This window comes from Bicyclus anynana, chromosome 23 (genome assembly GCF_947172395.1).
Source record: "Bicyclus anynana chromosome 23, ilBicAnyn1.1, whole genome shotgun sequence".
Taxonomy (NCBI): Eukaryota; Metazoa; Arthropoda; class Insecta; order Lepidoptera; family Nymphalidae; genus Bicyclus; species Bicyclus anynana.
In genome coordinates, this window is record NC_069105.1 from 12969306 (window position 1) to 12991727 (window position 22422).

The following is a 22422-nucleotide window of genomic DNA, read 5'->3' on the forward strand; positions in this document are numbered from 1 at the left end:
GGAGTGGATACGACAATAGACCAACGGGGCAGGGATCGAACCACCACCCCTCGGTGATGAGTCCGACCGCCTAACCGTTGAGCTATTGAGGCTATAAAATAATGTTTGATTAAAAGCGTTGATCTCTGGGACCAGATTAATGAAGCTTTTTAGGATTTTATAGAGAAATGTAAAATTGACGAAAATACTATAAATATTAGCTATTGTTAAACGTTCACTTAGGGGCAGATTAGTGACACCTGAAGGATGAAAATCTGTCAAATAAGCCGGTAATATTTCAAGTTTAATACTTAAAACTGTTACATGAACTCTCGATTAATTATCATATATACTTGATTAAAATTTTTGAACAAATGTATCTGATTTATATTTCTTAATTTGTTTTTAGAGTTCCGTAGTTACACAAGGAACAGAGTTTCATGTCTGTCTGTCCGTCCGTTCTTTTGTCTGCGGTGTATAATTATATGTAATGAAATTACAAGGAAAACTATAACAGCGAAGTAGCGATTGCTATTTAATAAATTATAGTCGACCAACTCAAAAAACTAAATTGGAAATCGAAAATTGAAAAACACATTGTTTAGGGGTTCCTTTCGTACATTCAATGTGAGGATGATTTTTTCATTGTCCATCCCATGTTGTGGGATATCGTAATCGGTATGTTTGTGCAGATTAAGGTTTAAAGTGCTAATTTTACGGAACCCTACACTGCGCGTGGCCTGACACGCACTTGGCCGGATTTTTGAATTACCTCACACTATAGTATAAATGCCAAAGACACTGAATAAGCTACATGCCAGTTACCTATGAGAAAAAAAAATTGTTTCGATATTCGGTAGATAGTAATTATTTCAGGTAGTATTACAATAGCTAGTAAAAATGTTAATTGTAAAAATAATGAATTTTGTATATTGTATTGCAATTGTAACTTTATTTTATTTTTAATTTAATTTGGTAATTATTACTGTGTGTGGAGGTGTTACTTTTTCTTTTTTGTTTGTAATTTCATTTAATTTATTTTAGTAATTGTGACTGCATTTATCATTTTCTTAATTTCATTTCATTTATTTTGGTAATTGTGACTGTTTGTATTTTTTTTATTTTTTAACCATGTATAATATTTGCACACTATTAATTTAGTTGAATGTTGTAAAAAAACAATAATTCTTGCAAATAAACAATTATTATTATTATTATTATTAAGGTCTCATATAAGTAGAGCGCCAAAACACGGATACAAGATGCCGATACTGTATTAGTTTGCCCCATTAATTTTCATATCCATTGTATTACTACCGTTAAAGTTTATCGAATGTACAAATTGATGGCTTTTACCCCAAAAACGATATTGATATGACATCCCTTTTAATATATTGCGTAACGGAGAAACGTACTTGTCATGCTTATGAAGATAGGTACAATGAAATAATAATCCTAACTAATAATATAAATTCGAACATGAGTTTGTAGGGTCGTTAATAAGCTGATTTAAAAAAATATTTTACCAATAGAAAACTACATCATTAGCGTGTAACATAGCCTACATTTGACGTACCGCAAGTAGGTGCTGCCTTTCCACTATGTGTGAGAAGAAAGGAGATTTGATCATGTTTAAAATGCAAAAAATGCATATTAATAATATAAAATTGAAAATTTTGAAAAATCCCCGAATGTGATGAAATTATTAATTACACTCTCGATCAAGTCACCAATATTCTCATTCATTTGAGACCCAACTGGAGTATACAATTTGCAGACAATTGGTTATTGGTTGCCCCCACTTTCATCCCCCACAACTTTTAAACGGCTTAACTGATTTTCCTCAAACATGCCTAAGAACATTCGTACTTAAGTAACCTTTAATTAAAAAAAAAACTAAATTGAAATCACTTCACTCGTTCGAGGGCTATGGTGCCACAAACACACTGACGGATAGACAGACACGTTAAACTGGGGGGTTAAAAAAGCTTCTTTTTATGCAGAGAATATCACATATAACAATTTTCGCGAAATTCGTAAATAAAACCAATTTAAATCGATCATAGTTACGGGCTGCAGCTAGTGAAGAGTAGGCAATTTAATTTTAATCTAAAATGTACACATGATCAGCCGTTTTGAAAACACAATATTATTAGGTCATGAAATTTGCGATGCATTACTGCCATTCAATTATGAACTTTAGTCTTAAATTTATAAGGATTAATTGAAATTAACGTTAAAATCTAATTAGAAACAATGACATAATTTAATTAATAGTAACACTGTACTAAAGCCAAACTTGCTGTATAATGTTTATCAACAAACAAATTAGAAATGAAGGTAGATTGATATCATTTCATACCTAATTTCATATAAATTATGTATTGTTTTTCTATAAAATGTTATTAAAAATATATTTATTGTCTTATTGTTCTGAGCTTATTATTGAAATAGTAAATCAGTAATTTACAATTAGATGGTGTGTATTTGTTATAATTATTTTATTTATTATAAATTTAAATTTAATATACTGTGTAATTCTTAGTTTTAATTAATATATTCTATGATAAAGTTATTTAGGGATAAGTTAATCAAAATTATTAGGTGTGAAATGACTAGTGATTTATACCCACATTTTTATTTTGTTTGTTGATAAACCTTGCACATCGAGTTTGGCATAAGTATGGTTTTGATCGCTCGATTTTTTTTATTATTATTATTATCAACCCATTTTTAGCTCACAACTGAGCTCGAGTCTCCTCTCATAATAAGAGGGGTTAACTAGTTAAGCTGTTCACCCGCGTAGTTCACGTTCCCGTAAGACTACAGTGATAGAATATATCATATGTCACTCACGAATAACGTGGCTATGTAGGTGGTAAAACAATTTTCAAAATCATTTCAATAAATTCAGAGATTACCCCCTACAACACCACAAACTTTACCTCTTTATACTCGTAATATTAGTATAGATAACTCACTTTGTAGCTAAAGGCTACGTTTGAATGCTACGACAATTGCTACGGTGCTACGATTTATGCGTAAAGCAATATGATTATTATCAAAAATACAGGGTGATTCTCGGTCTTTAGCACAGATATTTTTATCGTGGTTCTGTATAATTAATAAAACATAAATCTACAAAAAATTCGGTAAATTTTTGGTAATGATTTTTTTTCCATTTATGACTCAAAAATAACACAATAATGGCCACATTATTACCAAACAAACTGCGCAACTGCTAGCGGCACTTCCTGACATCCTTTAATAATAGATAGGCAGGCATATTGAATGTATACAATAAATAAATTGGTTTCCATTTTTATAAATTTTTTTAGAAATTAAACTATCGTGACTGTAATATATTAAACGCCTAAAATGTTCAATTCAATTGTGGGCTCTTCTCGGACCAAAGCTCTTTGGAACCCTCGTAAAATTAAAGTTACAAGGGTAATTTTAATTTTAAAAAAGTAATTTTAATTACCACCATTGAATAATGACATAACCTGACGTTTCAAAAGTGCATGTAAACTAAGCTTAATTTAAATGATTGTTGGATTTTTTTAAAACTTACTCGTAAGTGGTAGGGCTGACGTTGATCATGAGCGGCTCAGAGCCGGACTCGAACTTGTTGGCGAGCGTGACGTTGTGTCCGAAGAGGCAGTACTTCAGCATCGTCTTGCCTACCACGCCAGCCAGAACTGTGCCAGTGTGCAGGCCTATTCGCATCTGTACACACATGAAAATTTAAAGATCATCATCATTAATAGTCGATGGATGTCCACTGCTATACATAAGCCTCTTGCATGGACTTCCAAACAAAACGGTTCCAAACAAAATTCTTCTTCTTTCGAGAGTTTCTAGGATAGCTTAAGTTTTATATTTTATTTTAGATCTATACTAGATTCATCATTATCAGTATATTTTTATGGCCTAATATAGAGTCAGCCCACCGGATTTGGGGATAAGACCGCTTTACTCTTCAATACGTGGTGTGACGTTTACTAATAATAAAAATATAAAACGAATGTCTATAGTTGAATAACATGTTAAGATGACAAATAAAGATAGACAACAAAACACCCATTTTTTTAATTAACATTTTGTCTGCATAACTGTTTAAAAGACAGGTAACAAAATTACAGAAGTTTTAGTTTTTTTGAATCTACAAGTTTAAGTAAAACAAGAACGCTATCTGGTGCTATAGCTTGGCTATATATTCGTTCATAACACTCCCGATGGTCCGCGCGCATGACTTCAACCACGCAGTCCGTCCCGCTGCTTCGCGCACTCGACTTCACACCAGCGCAGTCCTTTCCCCCCGTCGCCCACATATCATGGGAGTGTCATCAACGAACTAATTAAGAAGTGAGCACTAAGTTTTTACCTTAATGGGATTCCCCTCGTGTGTAAGGTGTTTCGCACAAGTCTCCACCATGCGTAGAGCCATCCACGCGATTTGCGGTGCGTGAGTCTCTATCTTGCGATGTAGACCGCTTGCTACACAGTATGCGTCTCCGATAGTTTCAACCTGACAATATTCGTGTATATTACAAACTAGCGGACGCCCGCGACTTCGTCCGCGTGAAACTCGATATAAACTTTCAACTACCTCTACCCTACCCCTACCCTCCCCTATCCTACCCTACCCTACCCCTACCCTACCCCTACCCTACCCCTACCCTACCCTTACCCTACCCATTAAAAAAAAAGTAAAAAGTATCCTATGTCCTTCTCCTGGCTCTAAACTACCTCCCTGCCAATTTTCAGCTAAATCGGTTCAGCCGTTCTTGAGTTATAAGTGGAGTAACTAACACGACTTTCTTTTATATATATAGATTCAGTGTTTATGGACGTTAGAACACAAAAAAAATGCAAGACTTATTAAAATTATTTTTTATTATATAAAAAAAAAAAATTACTTTGGCTTTAAGAAGTTAATTGTTATAAAACGTTATTTTGTAAAACACCATATCTTTTTTTTATTTCTGTAGTTAGTAGTAACCGCATAACAATTGCATCTTGAGTGAAAAATTAAAAAAACCTCACAGTATCTTTACATGGTTTACGTTCATTAGAAAAGTAGATTGTAATAATGGTGTGACCAGCGCTCGTCGATTTGAAAGCACATCTTTGTTTTAAGTTTTGTAAAAATTCACGACGTGTAGGTAAAAAGATTTTCTGTCACACCATCTAAGCAGAATAATGCTTGATAACAAAACTAAGGGGTTAAACATCCCCAGACAAATTTTGATAAACAAAAATTAATAGTTTTTTATGTGTATCTATACCTTATATACATCAAGCTCTTCGCAGAAAATATCGAACACGCTGTATAAGTCCTCCAACATGGCGATGACCATCATCGGCGTGGCAGTCGCGCAGATCGATGTGAATCCCACAATGTCACTGAACAGCATCGTGACGTCATCGTGGCTCTTCGCTTCGATGGCTTCACCTTTACAACAATGTATGTGTCAACAACATAATAGAGTTCACGTTCTATATTATAAATAACCGGAGATTACACAATGTTTCAACCCCTGTGAAAACTGGCTATGAAAGAAAGACTTAAGAAAGAATTGAGGAAAATCTTAAATTGCACGTCTCATAGACGTAGCACTCATTATTAGACTTCTTAGTGATGATTAATAAAATAATAGAGGCGTAAAATTTAAATGTTTATATTTCTTTTAAGAAGTTCCTTTCCTTGTTATTAGACGTTATTGGACAGAAGGGTGTGCCGTTTTTGGCGTGAATACGTGTTTTAAAATAAAATCCGGTGAACGGTGTCAATCCAAAATAAGTAATGTAACCAAATCGTGGAATAATTTTTTTTATTGCAGTTAGATAAACTAACTCTCCACCTAATATTTAAATACACCATTGGATAGCTGAAGGATTAAAAAGTTTAATATATTAAGTTAGAACCATGACAAGGCACGCGTAGTGAAGGGAAAAGCGCTGCCAATTTGAGGCAAAATGTTGCATTTGGAAAATTCCATTTAGCATAACTTCTGATTTAAAAAAGCCAAGATATTTATTTATGTTCCAATGTAAAATGGATAGTGAAAAATAAATTATAATAATATAATAGTTTAAAAAACTAAAAAAAAAACATGCTTTTAGCACGCACTAATTTTCGTATTATATTTCGTTTAGTTCTTCCATTTGATATCCATATCATGGGGGTGGATTTTACTAATGAAGCTAATATAAGCGTGTTAAAAAATAACATCAAACATTTAGATATTTTTAGAGTCATAGCCAAGTTGACGCTAAAGTGACAGCGAGACGATAAGGAACTATCCGTCTCTGTGGTGATAGATGTGCTATGACCTTAATTAAGTGTCAACTTACCAAGCCAGAGTCGTTTAGCAATATGCGGTGGGAATATTAAATGCAGCAGACTGACATTCTTCTCTCTCTCCTTGTCCACCGATTTGCTGGTCTCCATTATTGAGTTCTTTAGTTTGTCCATACGTTTTCGAAGGCCATCCTGGTGGATAGTTACAAAATACTTACTATATAAACTGTATCAATCCTATCCAATCTAAATCTAATCAGTATATTATTCGAAGCTCAAAACTAGCAATGTTTGCGAAGAGTTGCCTACCGTATTTTTAACACGTTTTTCTGTACTTTCCTCTGGTGCGGTACGAGGTTTTTTGACCTCGTACTAAAACAATCATTGGTGTGATACGAGGTCAATTGACCTCGTACCTCTTGAAGACATGATAGGTACCTACGAGGTCAATTGACCTCGTCCCGTGAACGTGTTAATAAAGAAAGGCTCACAAACGTTCAGCTTGTATAAAATCACTAAGATCTGGCCGCTCGTGTATAGACTTCACTCATAATCGATATTTAGTAGTTAAGTAGTTGAGTACCTAATACTAATGAACCGTGATAGCCGACTGGATATACCCCTGCCTTTGATTCGGAGGGCGTAGGTTCTGGCCTTGAGCATGCACATCCATCTTTTCAGTTATGTACATTTTAAGAAATTAAATATCACGTGTCTCAAACGGTGAAGGAAAAACATCGTGAGGAAATCTGCTACTTGAGAATTTTCTTAATTCACTACGTGTGTGAAGTCTGCTAAGCCGTATTGGGCCAGCGTGGTGGACTATTAGCCTAACCCCTCTCATTCTGAGAGGAAACTCATGCCTAATAGTGAGCCGAATATGGGTTGATGATGATGACCTAATGACTAATGAGTTGAGTGCAAAAATAATGCATTCAAGGTCGATGAAAAATTGATACAGAACTAATATAAAACATCTATAATATTTTTATTTACTAGTCAGGGTACATAATACAATAAGCTAATATGTACCTAGTGATTTTTTAATAACAATCGCGTTTAAAAATACTAAATACACTTTACAACAAGGAGAAAATCAGTAAATATACATTCTCCCAGTCTAGTTTTCAGGTATTCTTACTTAAGAGCTAAACATAGATATCTTCCGAGCTGGCAAATTTAGTTCAATGAATTTGGAGTACGCTCTATTAGGTCTCGTTTACTTACGCAAGTAGATTCTCTGTCGGGAATTTGATTTTGCAGTCTATAGAATACTTGGTATGTGTGTGCCTATCCACCAGATATACAGGATGTTCCGTAAATATTACGACACTAGCTGACGCCGCGCGGTTTTACCCGCGTGGTTCCCGTAGGAAAACAGGGATAATATATAGCCTTCCTCGATAAATGGGCTATCTAACACTGAAAGAATTTTTCAAATCAGACTAGTAGTTTCTGAGATTAGCGCGTTCAATCAAACAAACAAACAAACTCTTCAGCTTTATATATTAGTATAGATATAGATACTTTACAAGGTGATAGCTGACATTTTTTTTTTCAATGTGACCCTTAAAATTACATACAGAAAAAACGTTAAACATTAAAAATAATTATTCCCGTTTTTTGGAAAAAACTTACTGTGCAGTAGAAAAAATTAACTTTCATTACTTGAAGAAATTTTTCAGCACGTGGTATGGCTCAACTGCACTGAAGGTAGGGATTTTTGTGTTTGGTACAAACATCAATATAACTCAAAAACTGTAAAAATTCGGTTAACATATATTGCGGTATATTAGTAGGCTTTGGTGTACCCGTAGAGTATGTCGTACTGTTTACGGGACACCCTGTATACTTATTACGGGTATAAGAAATTAAATTATTAAAACAATGCCCAAAAGTATGCATACGTATAATTACAGACTGAACCTGAATTAATGAAATTTTCGTGTGTTAGTATCTAAATGGTTTAAAAATTTCATTTAAACGCCTATTTTCGCAACTTTTTTATTTAAATCTTTACTTGTTATAAAAGAAAATGTTCCAACTTGTGCCGGGTCTGTTACTTCAATGTTATATAAGCCAATTTATCAAAAGTTGTTATTTGATAAAAAAAAACGATTAATAATGTTCTTCTTTATTGAGAAAGAATAAAATAAGGAACTTACCCTAACAACTATACAAATCATGCCCACGTGGAATGGTGGCAATAATACAAGCTGCTATAAAATGTTCTTAAAAATTTGGAGCGAGGAATAAATCCAATTTTCAAAAACGTTGTGAGTTTGAAATGTGCTCTGCATATAAATAAAGAAAATTTTCAAATTTGTGCCGGGTCTGTTATTTGAATGTTATAAAAGCCAATTTATCAAAAGTTGTTATTTGAAAAAAAAAATCGATTAATAATGTTCTTCTTTAGAAGTTTCTTCAGAAATAATAAAATAAAGAACTTAATTTGTCCAGGTCTGGCTGGTGGGAGGCTTCGGCCGTGGCTAGTTACCACCCTACCGGCAAAGACGTACCGCCAAGCGATTTAGCGTTCCGGTACGATGCCGTGTAGAAACCGAAAGGGGTGTGGATTTTCATCCTCCTCCTAACAAGTTAGCCCGCTTCCATCTTAGACTGCATCATCACTTACCATCAGGTGAGATTGTAGTCAAGGGCTAACTTGTAAAGAATAAAAAAAAAAAAATCATGCCCACGTGGAATGGTGGCAGTATTAGCTGCTATAAAATGCTAATCTTATAAATTAGGAGCAAGGAATAAATCTAATTTTCAAAAACGTTGTGAAATGTGCTCTGCATATAAATCAAAATTATACATAATAACTAAAATTAAATAATACGCCACCCCAAAGATTATAAATCGATTTTTTTCAACAGCTGGTTAATTACTAAGCAATTATTGGATTCGGATCACGTCGGAAAAATCTCATTAAGCGGGAAATATTGAATCGCAAGATTTATGGCTTTTCCGAAAATTCGAAAGGCTTTCCCGGCGCCCGCTTTTCAAATAGGTATTGTAGTTACAGATTAATGTACGCTATTATTGCTTCTATTGAAGAGTTTATATTGAATAATAGACCTTTTTGCCGGGGCTGGATCGATTTGGAAAGTTGTCATGACATTCATATAACGGCGATTTTTATTTTTAGAAATGTTCACCGGGCGAATTCTGTGAGGAAAATTTATCAAAGGCTATTTGGGACATGACTGATCAAGGTAGGTGCTCGTACCACACCTTGTTACAGTTACGAGTAAGTTTGACGGCCTCCGTGGCGCAGTGGTATGCGCGGTGGATTTACAAGACGGAGGTCCTGGGTTCGATCCCCGGCTGGGCAGATTTTCTTAATTTGTCCAGGTCTGGCTGGTGGGAGACTTCGGCCGTGGCTAGTTACCACCCTACCGGCAAGCGTTCCGGTACGATGCCGTGTAGAAACCGAAAGGGGTGTGGATTTTCATCCTCCTTTTAACAAGTTAGCCCGCTTCCATCTTAGACTGCATCATCACTTACCATCAGGTGAGATTGTAGTCAAGGGCTAACTTGTAAAGAATAAAAAAAAAAAAAAAAGTATCTATTCAGTGATGTAGTGTGCCTTTAGTTAGGGCGCCCAAATGTAGGGTAAAAATTTCACACAAAAGAAACAAAAATGCTTGCTTAAAATAAATATGAGAGTGACTTAACCTATGTAGTGGTTAAGGTTAACTAGCACGATTACCCTATAAAAAAAGAAAACTTTTTTGACTTTTGACATTTTTTGAATTTTTTTGTTTTATTTGTTTTTTTTTTCGGGAAGCATCTGTGGTTTACTTGTTGTGTGCATTTTAAGAAATTAAATATCACGTGTCTCAAACTGTGAAAGAAGTGTGTGTGTGTGAAGTCTGCCAATCCGCATTGGGCCAGCGTGGTGGACTACTGGCCTAACCCCGTGTCATTGTGATGCTGACTCGAGCTCAGCTGTGAGCCGAAATATAATAGAGCTGTTAGTGATCATGATGATTAGGTAGTTTACAAGAAATAAAAATAATTTAAAAAATAATCTAACAAAAAACAAAACTCCGAGTCCAAAACTTGGTCGCTGACTATGGGCACCTTGTTATATCTACTGTGCTATGGGCCTCATAAGAATACTCAGAGTCACACAGCGGGCGATGGAACGAGCTATCTTAGGAGTACCTCTGCGTGATCAAATCAGAAATGAGGAGATCCGCAGAAGAACCAACGTCCGACATAACTCAACGAGTTGTGAAGCAAAAGTGGCAATGGGCGGGGCACATAGTGCGAAGAACCGATGGACGTTGGGGTCCTAAATTGCTGGAATGGCGACCCCGCACTAGTAAGCGCAGTGTTGGTCGACCCCCCACCAGGTGGACTGACGACATCAAGCGAGTCGCAGGGATTCGCTGGATGCAGATGGCTCAGTATCGTGATGTTTGGAAGTCCCTACAAAAGGCCTATGTCCTGCAGTGGACGTCCATCGGCTGACATGATGATGATGATGAAAAACAAAACAATGTTCAGAACGACAAAAAAAAATAATATGTTCCACTGCATTCCTTTCATCGCTTTATTTCAATTAAATTTCACTGATAACTCTTTTGAAATACCTGAAAATGCTCGATTTATATTACACCAAATAAGTAATAAATTCACAACTTTTATATTGTTACAAATATGAATATTTAAATCGAGATTTTATATTAAACAAGGCAATTGTTCCGCGTTTACACGAAGCTCTCAGCGTTTTATCATTTAAATTTGCTTTGAGAGAGATATTTTAATTAACATTTTGTTTTCTTGTTGCGGTGTTATCGTTACAATTATTCATGCAATATTGAAAAGGTGGAACGAATACCTGACCTTACCTTTACCTAATTAAATTCAGATCAAATAAAGAACAAAACTAGCGGACGCCCGCGACTTCATCCGCGTGGAATTCAATTTTACAGAAATCCCGCGGGAACCATGGATTTTTCCAGGATGAAAAGGAGCCTATGTGTTAATCCGGAGTAAAATATATTTCCATTCCAAATTTCAGCCAAATCGCTTCAGTAGCCGCAGTGTAAAAGAGGTACAAACATACTTACACACTTTCAAACTTACACACTTACACACAAACTTTCGCCTTTATAATATTAGTGTGATAGATTACATGTTGTCGTCTGACGTCAAACATGTATAAACATGACGCAAACTACTATATTTCCTATTTTTAAACTATTCCTACAAAGTGCCGCCCTGCCTCCATTACAACCAGGCGTAGGTGTTAAGCCCATATACCTGCAAATACACCGGCGACCGGGTCATAGCAATACTGATAGTAGGTACTCCGGGCGGGCTGGTGGGAGGCTTCGGCCGTGGCTAGTTACCACCCTACCGACAAAGACGAACCGCCAAGCGATTTAGCGTTCCGGTACGATGCCGTGTAGAAACCGAAAGGGGTATGGATTTTCATCCTCCTCCTAAGAAGTTAGCCCGCTTCCATCTTAGACTGCATCATCACTTACCATCAGGTGACATTGTAGTCAAGGGCTCACTTGTAAAGAATAAAAAAAAAGTCATTCCAAGGGTAATATTGAACACTTCTTATCATTGAGTGTTTTTTAACTTCCGACACAAAAAGAGAAGTTTTATAAGTTTCACGTGTCTGTCTGTCTGTGGCACCATAACTTCCGAACGGATAAAGCGATTTCTGTTTAGTTTATTTTGAATAAAAGGTGACTTATGTGCGAGTGTTTTTAGACATGTTTGATGAAAATCAGTTGAGCTGTTTAGAAGTTCTGAAGGGTGAAAGTGGGGAAGAATAACCGAATGTCTGCAAAAATAATCGAGTGGAGTCTCAAATGAAAGTGCATTGAATGAGAATATTGATGACTTGATCGAGAGTGTAATTAATAATTTCATGACCATCGGAAGTTTTTCAAAATTTTCAATTTTAAGTTCATCATCATCATTATCAACCAATATTTGGCTTACTGCTGAGCTCGAGTCTCCTCTCAGAGTGAGAGGGGTTAGGTCAATAGTCCTCCACGCTGGCCCAATGGGAATTGGCAAACTTCACACACGTAGAGAATTAAGAAAATTCTCTGGTATGCAGGTTTCCTCATGATGTTTTCCTTCACCGTTTGAGACACATATTTAATTTCTTAAAATACACACAACTGAAAAGTTGGAGGTGCAGGACCCGAATCGGATTCGAACCCACACCCTCCGGAATCGGCGGCAGAGGTCATATCCACTGGTCTATCACCTTGGTTTACCACCACCAATTTTAAGTTATTAAGTGTTAATTTTGGAGCTTATACCTTACCTCAACGATGAACGCGAAAAGGCGGTAAATATAGCACCTGTGTAGCAATTTTTGTGTAGCATCGATCTTGAATGGGTTATTTCTGCACTACCCTCGTTAGTAGGTACCCAACTAACTATCTACTTTGCGTGCAGTTTATACACGATCCCTAGCGCTAAAATGATTTATGGCAGTAGCGTGGGCGGGATAGAGTCCACGTTTATCTTAATTGAATATTCTTGAGGGTATCCAATAATAGATTATAATTACTTTCACTAAACAAAAGAAGCAATAATATCTACGGTCAGCTAACAAATCTAGTGTAGGTTATATTTGAGACTGACGCCGCGCGGTTTTACTCGCGTGGTTCCCGTTCCCGTTGGAAAACGGGGTTAATATATAGCATATAGCCAGTCTCGATAAATGGGCTATCTAACACTGAAAGAATTTTTCAAATCGGACCCGCAGTTCCTGAGATTAGCGCGTTCAATCAAACAAACAAACTCTTCAGCTTTATATATTAGTATGTACAGATTAGTATAGATATAGATAAGTATGAGCAAGCTCCAAACTTCCATAGTCCATATAGCCCTTGGGCTATTGGACGATTTATGGAAATCTCTTATCTTTCGGATTTAGTTGTATAATTTTCTAAAGTGAGCATATTTTATAAAAAACAAAAAAATATCACATCTAAATGAAATTTGACACACATTTTTAGAAGCTAGTAGAGACTAACAAATGCAATTTTGACGAAACAGAGGGCCTAGTGGCAGTTTGATACTGTTACTATCGCGTTAACGTAAGCGCGAATTTCTAAGGAATTGAAACAGCGCCATCTAGTGTCACTACAGCACCACTGTTTCAGTTCCATATAAATTCGCGTTTACGTCAACGCGAATTTATATTGTAAGGAGGAGGATGAAAATCCACATCCCTTTCGGTTTCTACACGGCATCGTACCGGAAAGCTAAATCGCTTGGCGGTACGTCTTTGCCGGTAGGGTGGTAACTAGCCATGGCCGAAGCCTCCCACCAGCCAGACCTGGACCAATTAAGAAAATCTCAATCTGCCCAGCCGGGGATCGAACCCAGGAACTCCGTCTTGTAAATCCACCGCGCCACGGAGGCCGTCAAAAATATTTAATATAAAAGGTTAAAATATACGAACCTGCGCCCTCGTCTGCTCGCTGACTAAGATGACATCTCTCGTCGCATCATGTAATGGAATGTCGGATATAAACAGCCCCCTGCCAGTTAGACCCTCCAACCCGTCGAGAAATGGCGACCCGACAAAGAGCAGGGAATCGGACTCCGAACAGAAAACCATCTGGCCCTTTATCTCGAGACCCTGTGGGGAAAAATGTTTGTTACACAATTGGATTGATGGGTCGCAACGATTTGTATGAATTGTGGGAGGATTCAATTAGCTATAGGCCGAGAGTTGGTCGACGAATTTCATATTGTATTTTGTACCACACAGTGTTTTAAACTTATTTTATTAAGGTAAATCTATTCCTTTTTAATATGTTTAATATAAAAGAATATTTAAAATAAAGTAAAATGAAAATAATTACAGTTTAGGTAATGTAAACAGAGCTATTAAATAATATTTTTTATTATTATTACTGTATATTCTGTTTACAATTAGGTGGTTACTTTCTTAACTGAACAAAAATTAAATTTAGTTACATTTTTACTGATAGACTTACCAAATTACTTACTAATTTAATCCTCATAATTACCCACTTAACGTAAGATTGTTTTCAAGCAATAACACTCCAAATTTAAATATAGAAATATTTAAATATAGAAATGTAAGTAGGTTTTTGTCTATGGTTGATCAAAGTAGCGTATATTAATAAGCGCGTTTAATCAAATAAACTCGTCAACTTTATAATATCAGTATATATAGATACTAAAGATTTATCTTCCGGCAACGCACGAAATTAGTAAAAACCCTAACTTGACTTAAAAAAAAGTGTAATCACGGGCATTTTTCATCCTCTTGCTCCTCGCCTATGTCTGTCAGCATGCTCCTATCATAGGTAATAGTATTGTAGGCAAGTATAGACTTTGGACCCTAGTAGCTTTGACCTTTAACTTGTTCGAAAGAAATTCGAATGTGTTGAAAAAATAAAAGTCTATATTCTTTATTTGTAGTAAATTGCTTGGAAATTAAATGTATTACATGACAGGCTACTTATGTACCTATTGTTAAATGGTGATAAACCAAAAAAGGATAAACCTAACCTAACCAACACTTCATGCGCGATAAAAAGGATAAGTGGACCACAGATGTGACAGAGTGGTATCCTAGGATAGGAAAAAGGAAAAGAGGTCGCCCCTGCCAAAGATGGGAGTATGACCTCAGACAGACAGACAGCAGGAGACACATGGAGAAGGAAAACAAGAGATAGAGAACTATGGAAGTGTCTGGAGGAGGCCTATGCCCGAAGGCAAGCTGATGAAAAGAATCAGTGTCAATGATATATTACAATAATATTATGTATATAAAATTCAGTAAATAAAGGCTTTTATTATTTATTATTATTATTAACCTAACCAAACCTGAGTTTGTTGTGGGCTCTTCTCGGACCAAGGCCTTTGGAACCCTCGTAACTTTAATTTCAAGTTTTCGAATAATTATTATCACCATTATCTTAAGTTTAATATTATTACCTGCCGTTTCGAAAGAGCTTGTAAAGTAAGCCTATTTGAAATAAATGAATTTTGATTTGATTTATATTACCCTAATGAAATTTGGCACACATATTTAGAAGCTGGTTTTTACTATTAAAAAAAATCTTTTTAATTCACCCATGCGTTACATATATTCAACTAGACGTGAAAACAGATAACTGTATTCAAAATTTCCTTCCTCAAAGTTGCCAAGTGTGAATCGTTGCTTAATTAAACAGTTAACGTTAAATTAATTACAAATTTACTCGGTTAATAACGGTGAAGGCTGAAGCGGTACTGATTACACTGAATATTAATGAATATTGTATTACAACGTTAGGATTAAGCTGAAATAATCTGGAGAGATCTCCGCTCGATGTGTGTCGTTAATAATCTATGGACGGAGATAATTCTGACAGATTATTTAGACAGGGTCTTAATACAATCAATGCGTTTAACCACTGACAATATGATAGCCTTGAGTGTTAAGGTCATAACTCATTAGAGCCATCTTGCACCCGTCCTGCACTACCTCGATTCGTGTCACATTTTTAAGCATATTTGCCATATCTTTTTAAATAAATATCAATGATTAATATACCCATTCCCTATCGACTAGTCGTAAATGACTGTGTTAGGAGAGGATACGACAATATTCCGGTAAGAGGGGACCATACCATGATCTTTTGGTGATGAATCTAGTCCCTTCGTTGAGCTATTAAGTCTTCAAATTGGGTCAAATTATGACCTTTCATTAACTCGTAACGATGATGATGATGATGATGATGATGATGATGATTACAACGTCTAGATTAAGCTGAAATAATCTGGTGAGATCTCCGCTCAACGTATGTCGTTAATAATCAATGGACTGAGATCATTCTGACAGATTATTTAGACAGGGACTTAATACAATCAATGCGTTTAACTACTGACATAATGATTATGATAGCCTCGAGTATTAAGGTCATAACTCATTAGAACCACATCGCTTCGTGTCACGAATTATGTCCATTCGTTAAATACAAAGAATAACGGGCACCTAAGTGTAAAAACTGAACTCAAGCCGTATAGATATAAAATGGAGTAGATTGTATTTTTTATTACTTGCCATATCTTCTAAATATGATCAATATTCCCATTCCCCTCCAACTAGTCGGGAAAAACTGTTCTAGGAGTGGGTATGACAATAGACCAACGGGGCGGGGATTGAACCACCACTCGGTGATAACTCCGACCGCTCTTACCGTTGAGCTATTGAGGTTTCAAACATGTTCGAATATCAGAATAGATAGAATATGGGAATAGTTTGGGATACTAAATATTATTATGGGTATTGTATTTTTTTCCTATTGTAGGGTTTGATCTCACAACCTAGGATGCAGAAGTCACGGTTGCTGTCACTAGGTCATCAAATAAAAATTGCCGTAATGTTTCAATTTATAAAACTAAAGCTGTTGCTAGAATAGCTCGCATTAACATCGGCTTTTTATTTACTTGTAACTTTTTACATCCACAGTCTTTACTTGGTTATTGTACCTTTTCAAAAACCAGCTCAGATTGTGCCCATTGTCTTTTACTCGGTTAGATAATAACGCTGAATATTGAAGCGGTTCTGATTACACTTAATATTAATGATATTGTATTTCAACGCCAGGATTATGCTGAAATTATCTACAGATATCTCAGCTCGACGTGTGTCGTGAATAATCTATACCTAGATAATTCTAGCGGATTATTCGACCCCAGGGACTTAATACAATCAATGCGTTTAACCATTGACATAATGAATAAGATAGCCTCGAGTGTTAAGGCCATAACTCATTAGATCCATCTGCACTACCTCGCTTCATGTCATATTTTTAAGCATATCTTTTTAAATATGATCAATATACCCATTCCCTTTCGACTAGTGGTAAATGACTGTATTAGGAGTGGACACGAAATTCCCCAATGGGAGGGAACCAAACCACGTCTTCTTGGTGATGAATCCGGTCCTTTTATCTTTGAGCTATTCAGGATTCAATTAGGTTCAAATTATGACCTTTCATTAACCCGTAACGATACATTAATTATAAAATTATTCGTTTAGCTAATAACCTGATGATTGAAGGGATGCGTATTACACTGAATATTATTAATAGTATTGTATTACAACGATGGGATTAAGCTGAAATAATCTGGAGATATCTCAGCTCAATGTGTCGTGAATAATCTATTGACCGAGATAATTCTGACATATTATTAGACACGGCCTTAATACAATCAATGCGTTTAACCACTGACATAATGATAAACATAAGAGCTTCCTCGACCATTAATGTCTTAACTGATTAGAGCAACATAGCACCGTAACTGTAATCACTTCGTTTCGTGTCACGAATTATAAGCATTCATTAAACCGTAAATCGAATTAATTACAATTTTTTCTAATTACTAGGCCAATAAGTTTTATGGATTCACCGTGCGGGTGATGGGTCCATCGCGTGGTAGAGAGAAAAACTCTGAGCAAAGTCCAGGACTTGTGATCACTGGATGTGGACCTGTTAATTTAAAACATGAAATATGTACGAATCATCTATGATATTGTTTTCTATAATTATATTTCCTCATTACATTGTCATACACAATGTAAACAAAATATTTTCTGGATAGATAATAATCTATTTCCAGCTTTATTCGGTTCCTAATATTAATCAGGTTAACAGCTGAGTGTGGTTAACCGATAACCTCACTCGTAATCAGAGGTTGATTTGTGCTGATTCAAAAGCGACTGAGGTCTCTAAAAGCCTTTTAATTAGAACGATTAGAGTATTAACAAGCACGCTTCCTGATTTGGTGTACTCTTTGACTATAATAATTAATGAATAGACTAGGCGTTACTTGGTGAAGGTTGATTTTGATTTATTTTGTAGATTTCCATGAAAAACTGAAAAGTTCAAACCCAAAAATTATAATAAGATGAATTTAAGTGATAAATAGACACTTTATAAAAAAGAAAAATTTATATTTTTGATAGATCTAAATCATTATTATAAATAACGAGATGTATCAAATACTCATATAGTCATAGCCTGACTAGGGACTCAAACCCAGCAAACTTAACGATCCGAATTCACACTTTCCATCCACTGGATGAACGAGGGAAAGACGACATTCAATTATTATGTAATCGATTAACAATTTTCGTACATTTTGATAGTTTTCGAAGCGTTAGCGTTTGTAGAAAGATAATAGAGGTGCCACATGGCTACACGCCCACTTTTAACAAGTCTCTATAACATTTGGTTTAAATTAAAACGTGAGGAGTGTTCAAATTATGTCAAGTAATTATTATAAACGCGAAAGTTTGTATCGATGTTTTTTACTATTTAACTCCGCAACTACTGCATTTAGCTGAAATTTAGAATTGAAATTTTACTCTGGATTAATACATAGGCTACTTTTCAACCCGGAAAAATCCATGGTACCCGCGGGATTTGTGAAAAACTAAATTCCACGCGGACGAAGTCGCTTGCGTCCGCTAGTAAAATATATATAACACTAACATACGCCCCGCGGACTCACCCGCATAGTTCCCGTGCCTGTACGAATACGGGGTTCAAATATTGTCTACGACAGTCATAAGTAACGGAGCTTTCTATTGGTAGAAGAAATATCCAAAATTGGTTCTTTAGATCCAGTAATTACCTACAACGACACATACTTACTGTATCTTTTTACAATATTAGTAAAGATAAAGAGAAAAAATTATGCTCATTTTATACATAAACAATTTTTTATGTTATTTACAGTAGAAACTGTAAGATTTTCTACACCGAATGTAAAAAATTCTCTAATTAAGCAGAGCACGACATTTAATTTTTTCCTCCATTACACATTTTAACAAAGAGTGGACTTTAATTTGCATGAAAGTCAACGTTTCACACAGGATTTAAAACTTTTCAGTACATTTTATTTTAGAAAACATTTTTCATTCAGACAAGTAATTTAAATATATGCATACTAATTAGTTTATTTTTATAACGTTACGCGAGAGTCACAAAATAAAAGCTTTAGGTACATTTGTGTTTATAGTTAAATGCATACATAATATTATTATGTATTTTGTTTAATTGAATTGAGAACCGAAACAACGGTGGACGGGATTTCTATTAATAGAAAGCTTATTTTACCTAAAAAGAGTAAGTTTTTTTGTGTATGATGATGTGAAACCGGTTTCTATTTTAAAACCTAATGTTTTAAAATAGAAACCGGTTTCACAGCGGTATTTTTTTTATTAAAAATTAACTTAGTTTTGACAGTCTATTTATTTTACTATATAGTTTCCACACACATCTAAATAAAATTACAACTATTTGCTCCAAATTTGTACCTATAGTTGATCGATGTAACTTTTACTAAATAACGCATAAAATGTTTAACTTAACATGTAGGTAGGTACTTTATAGAACTTTTTAATTCTCATAAATATACATTTGAGTTTTATCGAGATAAAAACCATAGTGGTCATGTTAGCTTGTACCTACTGTGTCGCAATCCTCAATTAATATAATGGGACCACTTTAACACTACGCGCCGTGGTAAGAAACCCTCGGGGTAAATGGCATAACAAACAGTGTGGGTATGCGTGGAGCTATCTTGTCCCTTCGGTTGAACAAATATAGGCTTATACGAAGGGTTAGTACTATATGGTAGTGGAGATTATATCTATTATATAATGATAACAAACTATCTATTTGTAATTGTATGAAATTTTAGGTTCCTGATCATTATCAATAACATCTGATCGTTACAGAGCCAATCATTATCACCATAAGTCCACCGATCTGCATTGGAATAACGTAGTGGGTCTAAGCTCCTAATTCTTAGCTCCTTAGTAGTAATTCGTATGATAATACTAATTTATTATTATTAATAATAATAGTATTAAAACATTCTAATTTAGGTTTGTTCTGTGGTTGCGAGCAAATCTCGACGTTATCACTGCAATATTAGAGTAGCTATTTAATTATCCGTGATGGCAAAGTGGGTCTTCTGTACTGTTAAGTACTTTATGTACTCCATTCTATATTTAATTTTAAGCTATGATTTTTATTTTAGCTTTTAAAGAATATTGTTGTTTGTTACAGGTGTTGATGATGTTTATAATTCTTTCTTCCATTTTTTTTTGGAAATATTCCCGCTTTTTTGTTAGGCTACTTAAGAGTAAATTTTAAATAGAACATTCATTGGGATTTATAAATATATATTTTTTTATTTTATTTATGTGACCAATATTCTCGTTTCCCTCTAGTTAGTAGTCGGAAAGACTATGCTTGTAGTCTAGCGTGTTGGGATAGAACCCAAGACTCTCTGTGTTGAGTCCAAATCCTTTATCGTGAAGCTTAAGTTGTCCTAAATCTTATATCTAGTATATATTTAGAAGGAAAAACTTTAGGGAAAAATATCTTAATTCGATAGTGAATCAGATATCTCAGTCGGAATTACGGACGGTAACCGCTGGTAATAAATAAATATTATCTCAGTCCTCGACTCACATGACCATGATTTAGTTTGTGACCATCGATTCGGACATTTTCCCGTCGAATACTTCGCCAAAGAAACTAAATAAAAAGAGGTTACAAGAGCTACGATAAATCAGAGCTTGATTAGAAAAACTAGGCAAGTGTGAGTTGCAAACGTGTACTGAGGATTCCGTATAAGTTTGAAAATATTTTTTTATTGATTAACATTGATAGACTAAACAGAAGGCCCATCTAATAGTAAAAAAAGTGAACAACGAGTATAGTAATATAGTATGCAAGAAATGCTTTCTACAAGAGTGAGCGAGGCCTCATTTGCCTGTAATTACAAGTACAACCATATCCTTAATACTGAGACACAGATTGCTGTATTCCTGTATGAAGGATATGGTTGTTTGCGACATGGCTCGTCCAGGGAAGCTCGTTCATGACTCGTCTATAGACTTCCCTGGACGAGTCATATCGCAAAAAGCTCTACTACTGTTATAAGTTACTAAAGTTCCATTTTAACAACGACAACTGCAAAAAACTACATTTCATACAACAGGCATGTTACGTGCCTTTCACAAAATCACTGCAAGTGATCCTATTTTAACTACTCCACTGTGCGCACACATGCGCAATTTAAGTGTTTAATTCTATTATGAATATACAGTTTTTATAGTTCCTGAATACACAACTCGACATTGTATACAATATTTAGGTATTATTTATGTAACAACTTTCTTTGTTTACTTTGCGACTCAATAAAATAAGACAATTAGCCGCTTTTGTTCGCCTCAAGTTTGGCGCGCTATAAAGTCTTTGATAGCTAATAAGTTTTTATAAGATTTTTTAAAGTTATATATCTACAAATTGATAGTATTTGAAGTTTTCATAGCTCTAAGACATTGATTTTTTGGCTAGCTTCAAGGTCATTGAAACTGCACTATAGCTTTACTTTGACACAAACACATACATCTTTCGAATGCGATGACTTAGAAGTCTGATATTTTCAACTACTCCAGTGAATCGTATAATTGAATGATTAGTATATGTAATTTTTTTAAGTACATGTTACTGAGAAAATAGTCTGGATAATGTGATGAGGTTTTCGTTTATTCTTATCAACTTACGGAACCCTAAGAATAGCATTTCACAAGTCATTTACCAATTTACTCGCACACACTAACAGAGCAGACATGCTACGTCCAACCACGTCCAACCGACGTCCAACCGATGTCCAACGCCGTCCAAATACGTCCAGCGTACGTTCCTGACATTTACGTCAATCCTGTGAAACGGACGTGACCGCATTGCATCCTATAGCAGACGCTCGTAAAATGTCAGCCGTTTCATAAAATCATTTTAATGTTATGACGAATTAAATGTATATATGTTCTAAAAATGGATTCATAAATACTTTTGAAATACAGATTAATAGTTTGCAGTAAAAATAGATTCTCTGTCACAGTTAAATATGTCTTCCTATATAGAACGAGAACTATGTATATAACTTTAAACAAACACCTCATTTTATGAAGAATAACCGCAACTTCGTCCGCGTGAAATTCAGTTTTCCACGAATCCCGCGGGAACCATGGATTTTTCCGGGATTAAAGAAGCCTATGTGTTAATCTAGAGTAAAATCTATTTAAATTTAAG

The 22422-nt window shown here is 35.2% G+C and overlaps 1 protein-coding gene across 1 annotated transcript in view; it reads right to left on the bottom strand.

Annotated features, from left to right (window-relative positions):
• LOC112049774 (head-specific guanylate cyclase) overlaps positions 1–22422 on the bottom strand; it is a 149670-nt gene that overhangs the window by 10182 nt on the left and 117066 nt on the right. Inside the window, exons 9-13 of the mRNA XM_024087801.2 lie at positions 13743–13922; positions 6340–6478; positions 5271–5437; positions 4367–4510; positions 3554–3708 (exon numbers count right to left, since the gene is read on the bottom strand). Coding sequence (XP_023943569.2) covers positions 3554–3708; positions 4367–4510; positions 5271–5437; positions 6340–6478; positions 13743–13922 — 785 coding nt within the window. The remainder of the gene's footprint in view (positions 1–3553; positions 3709–4366; positions 4511–5270; positions 5438–6339; positions 6479–13742; positions 13923–22422) is intronic.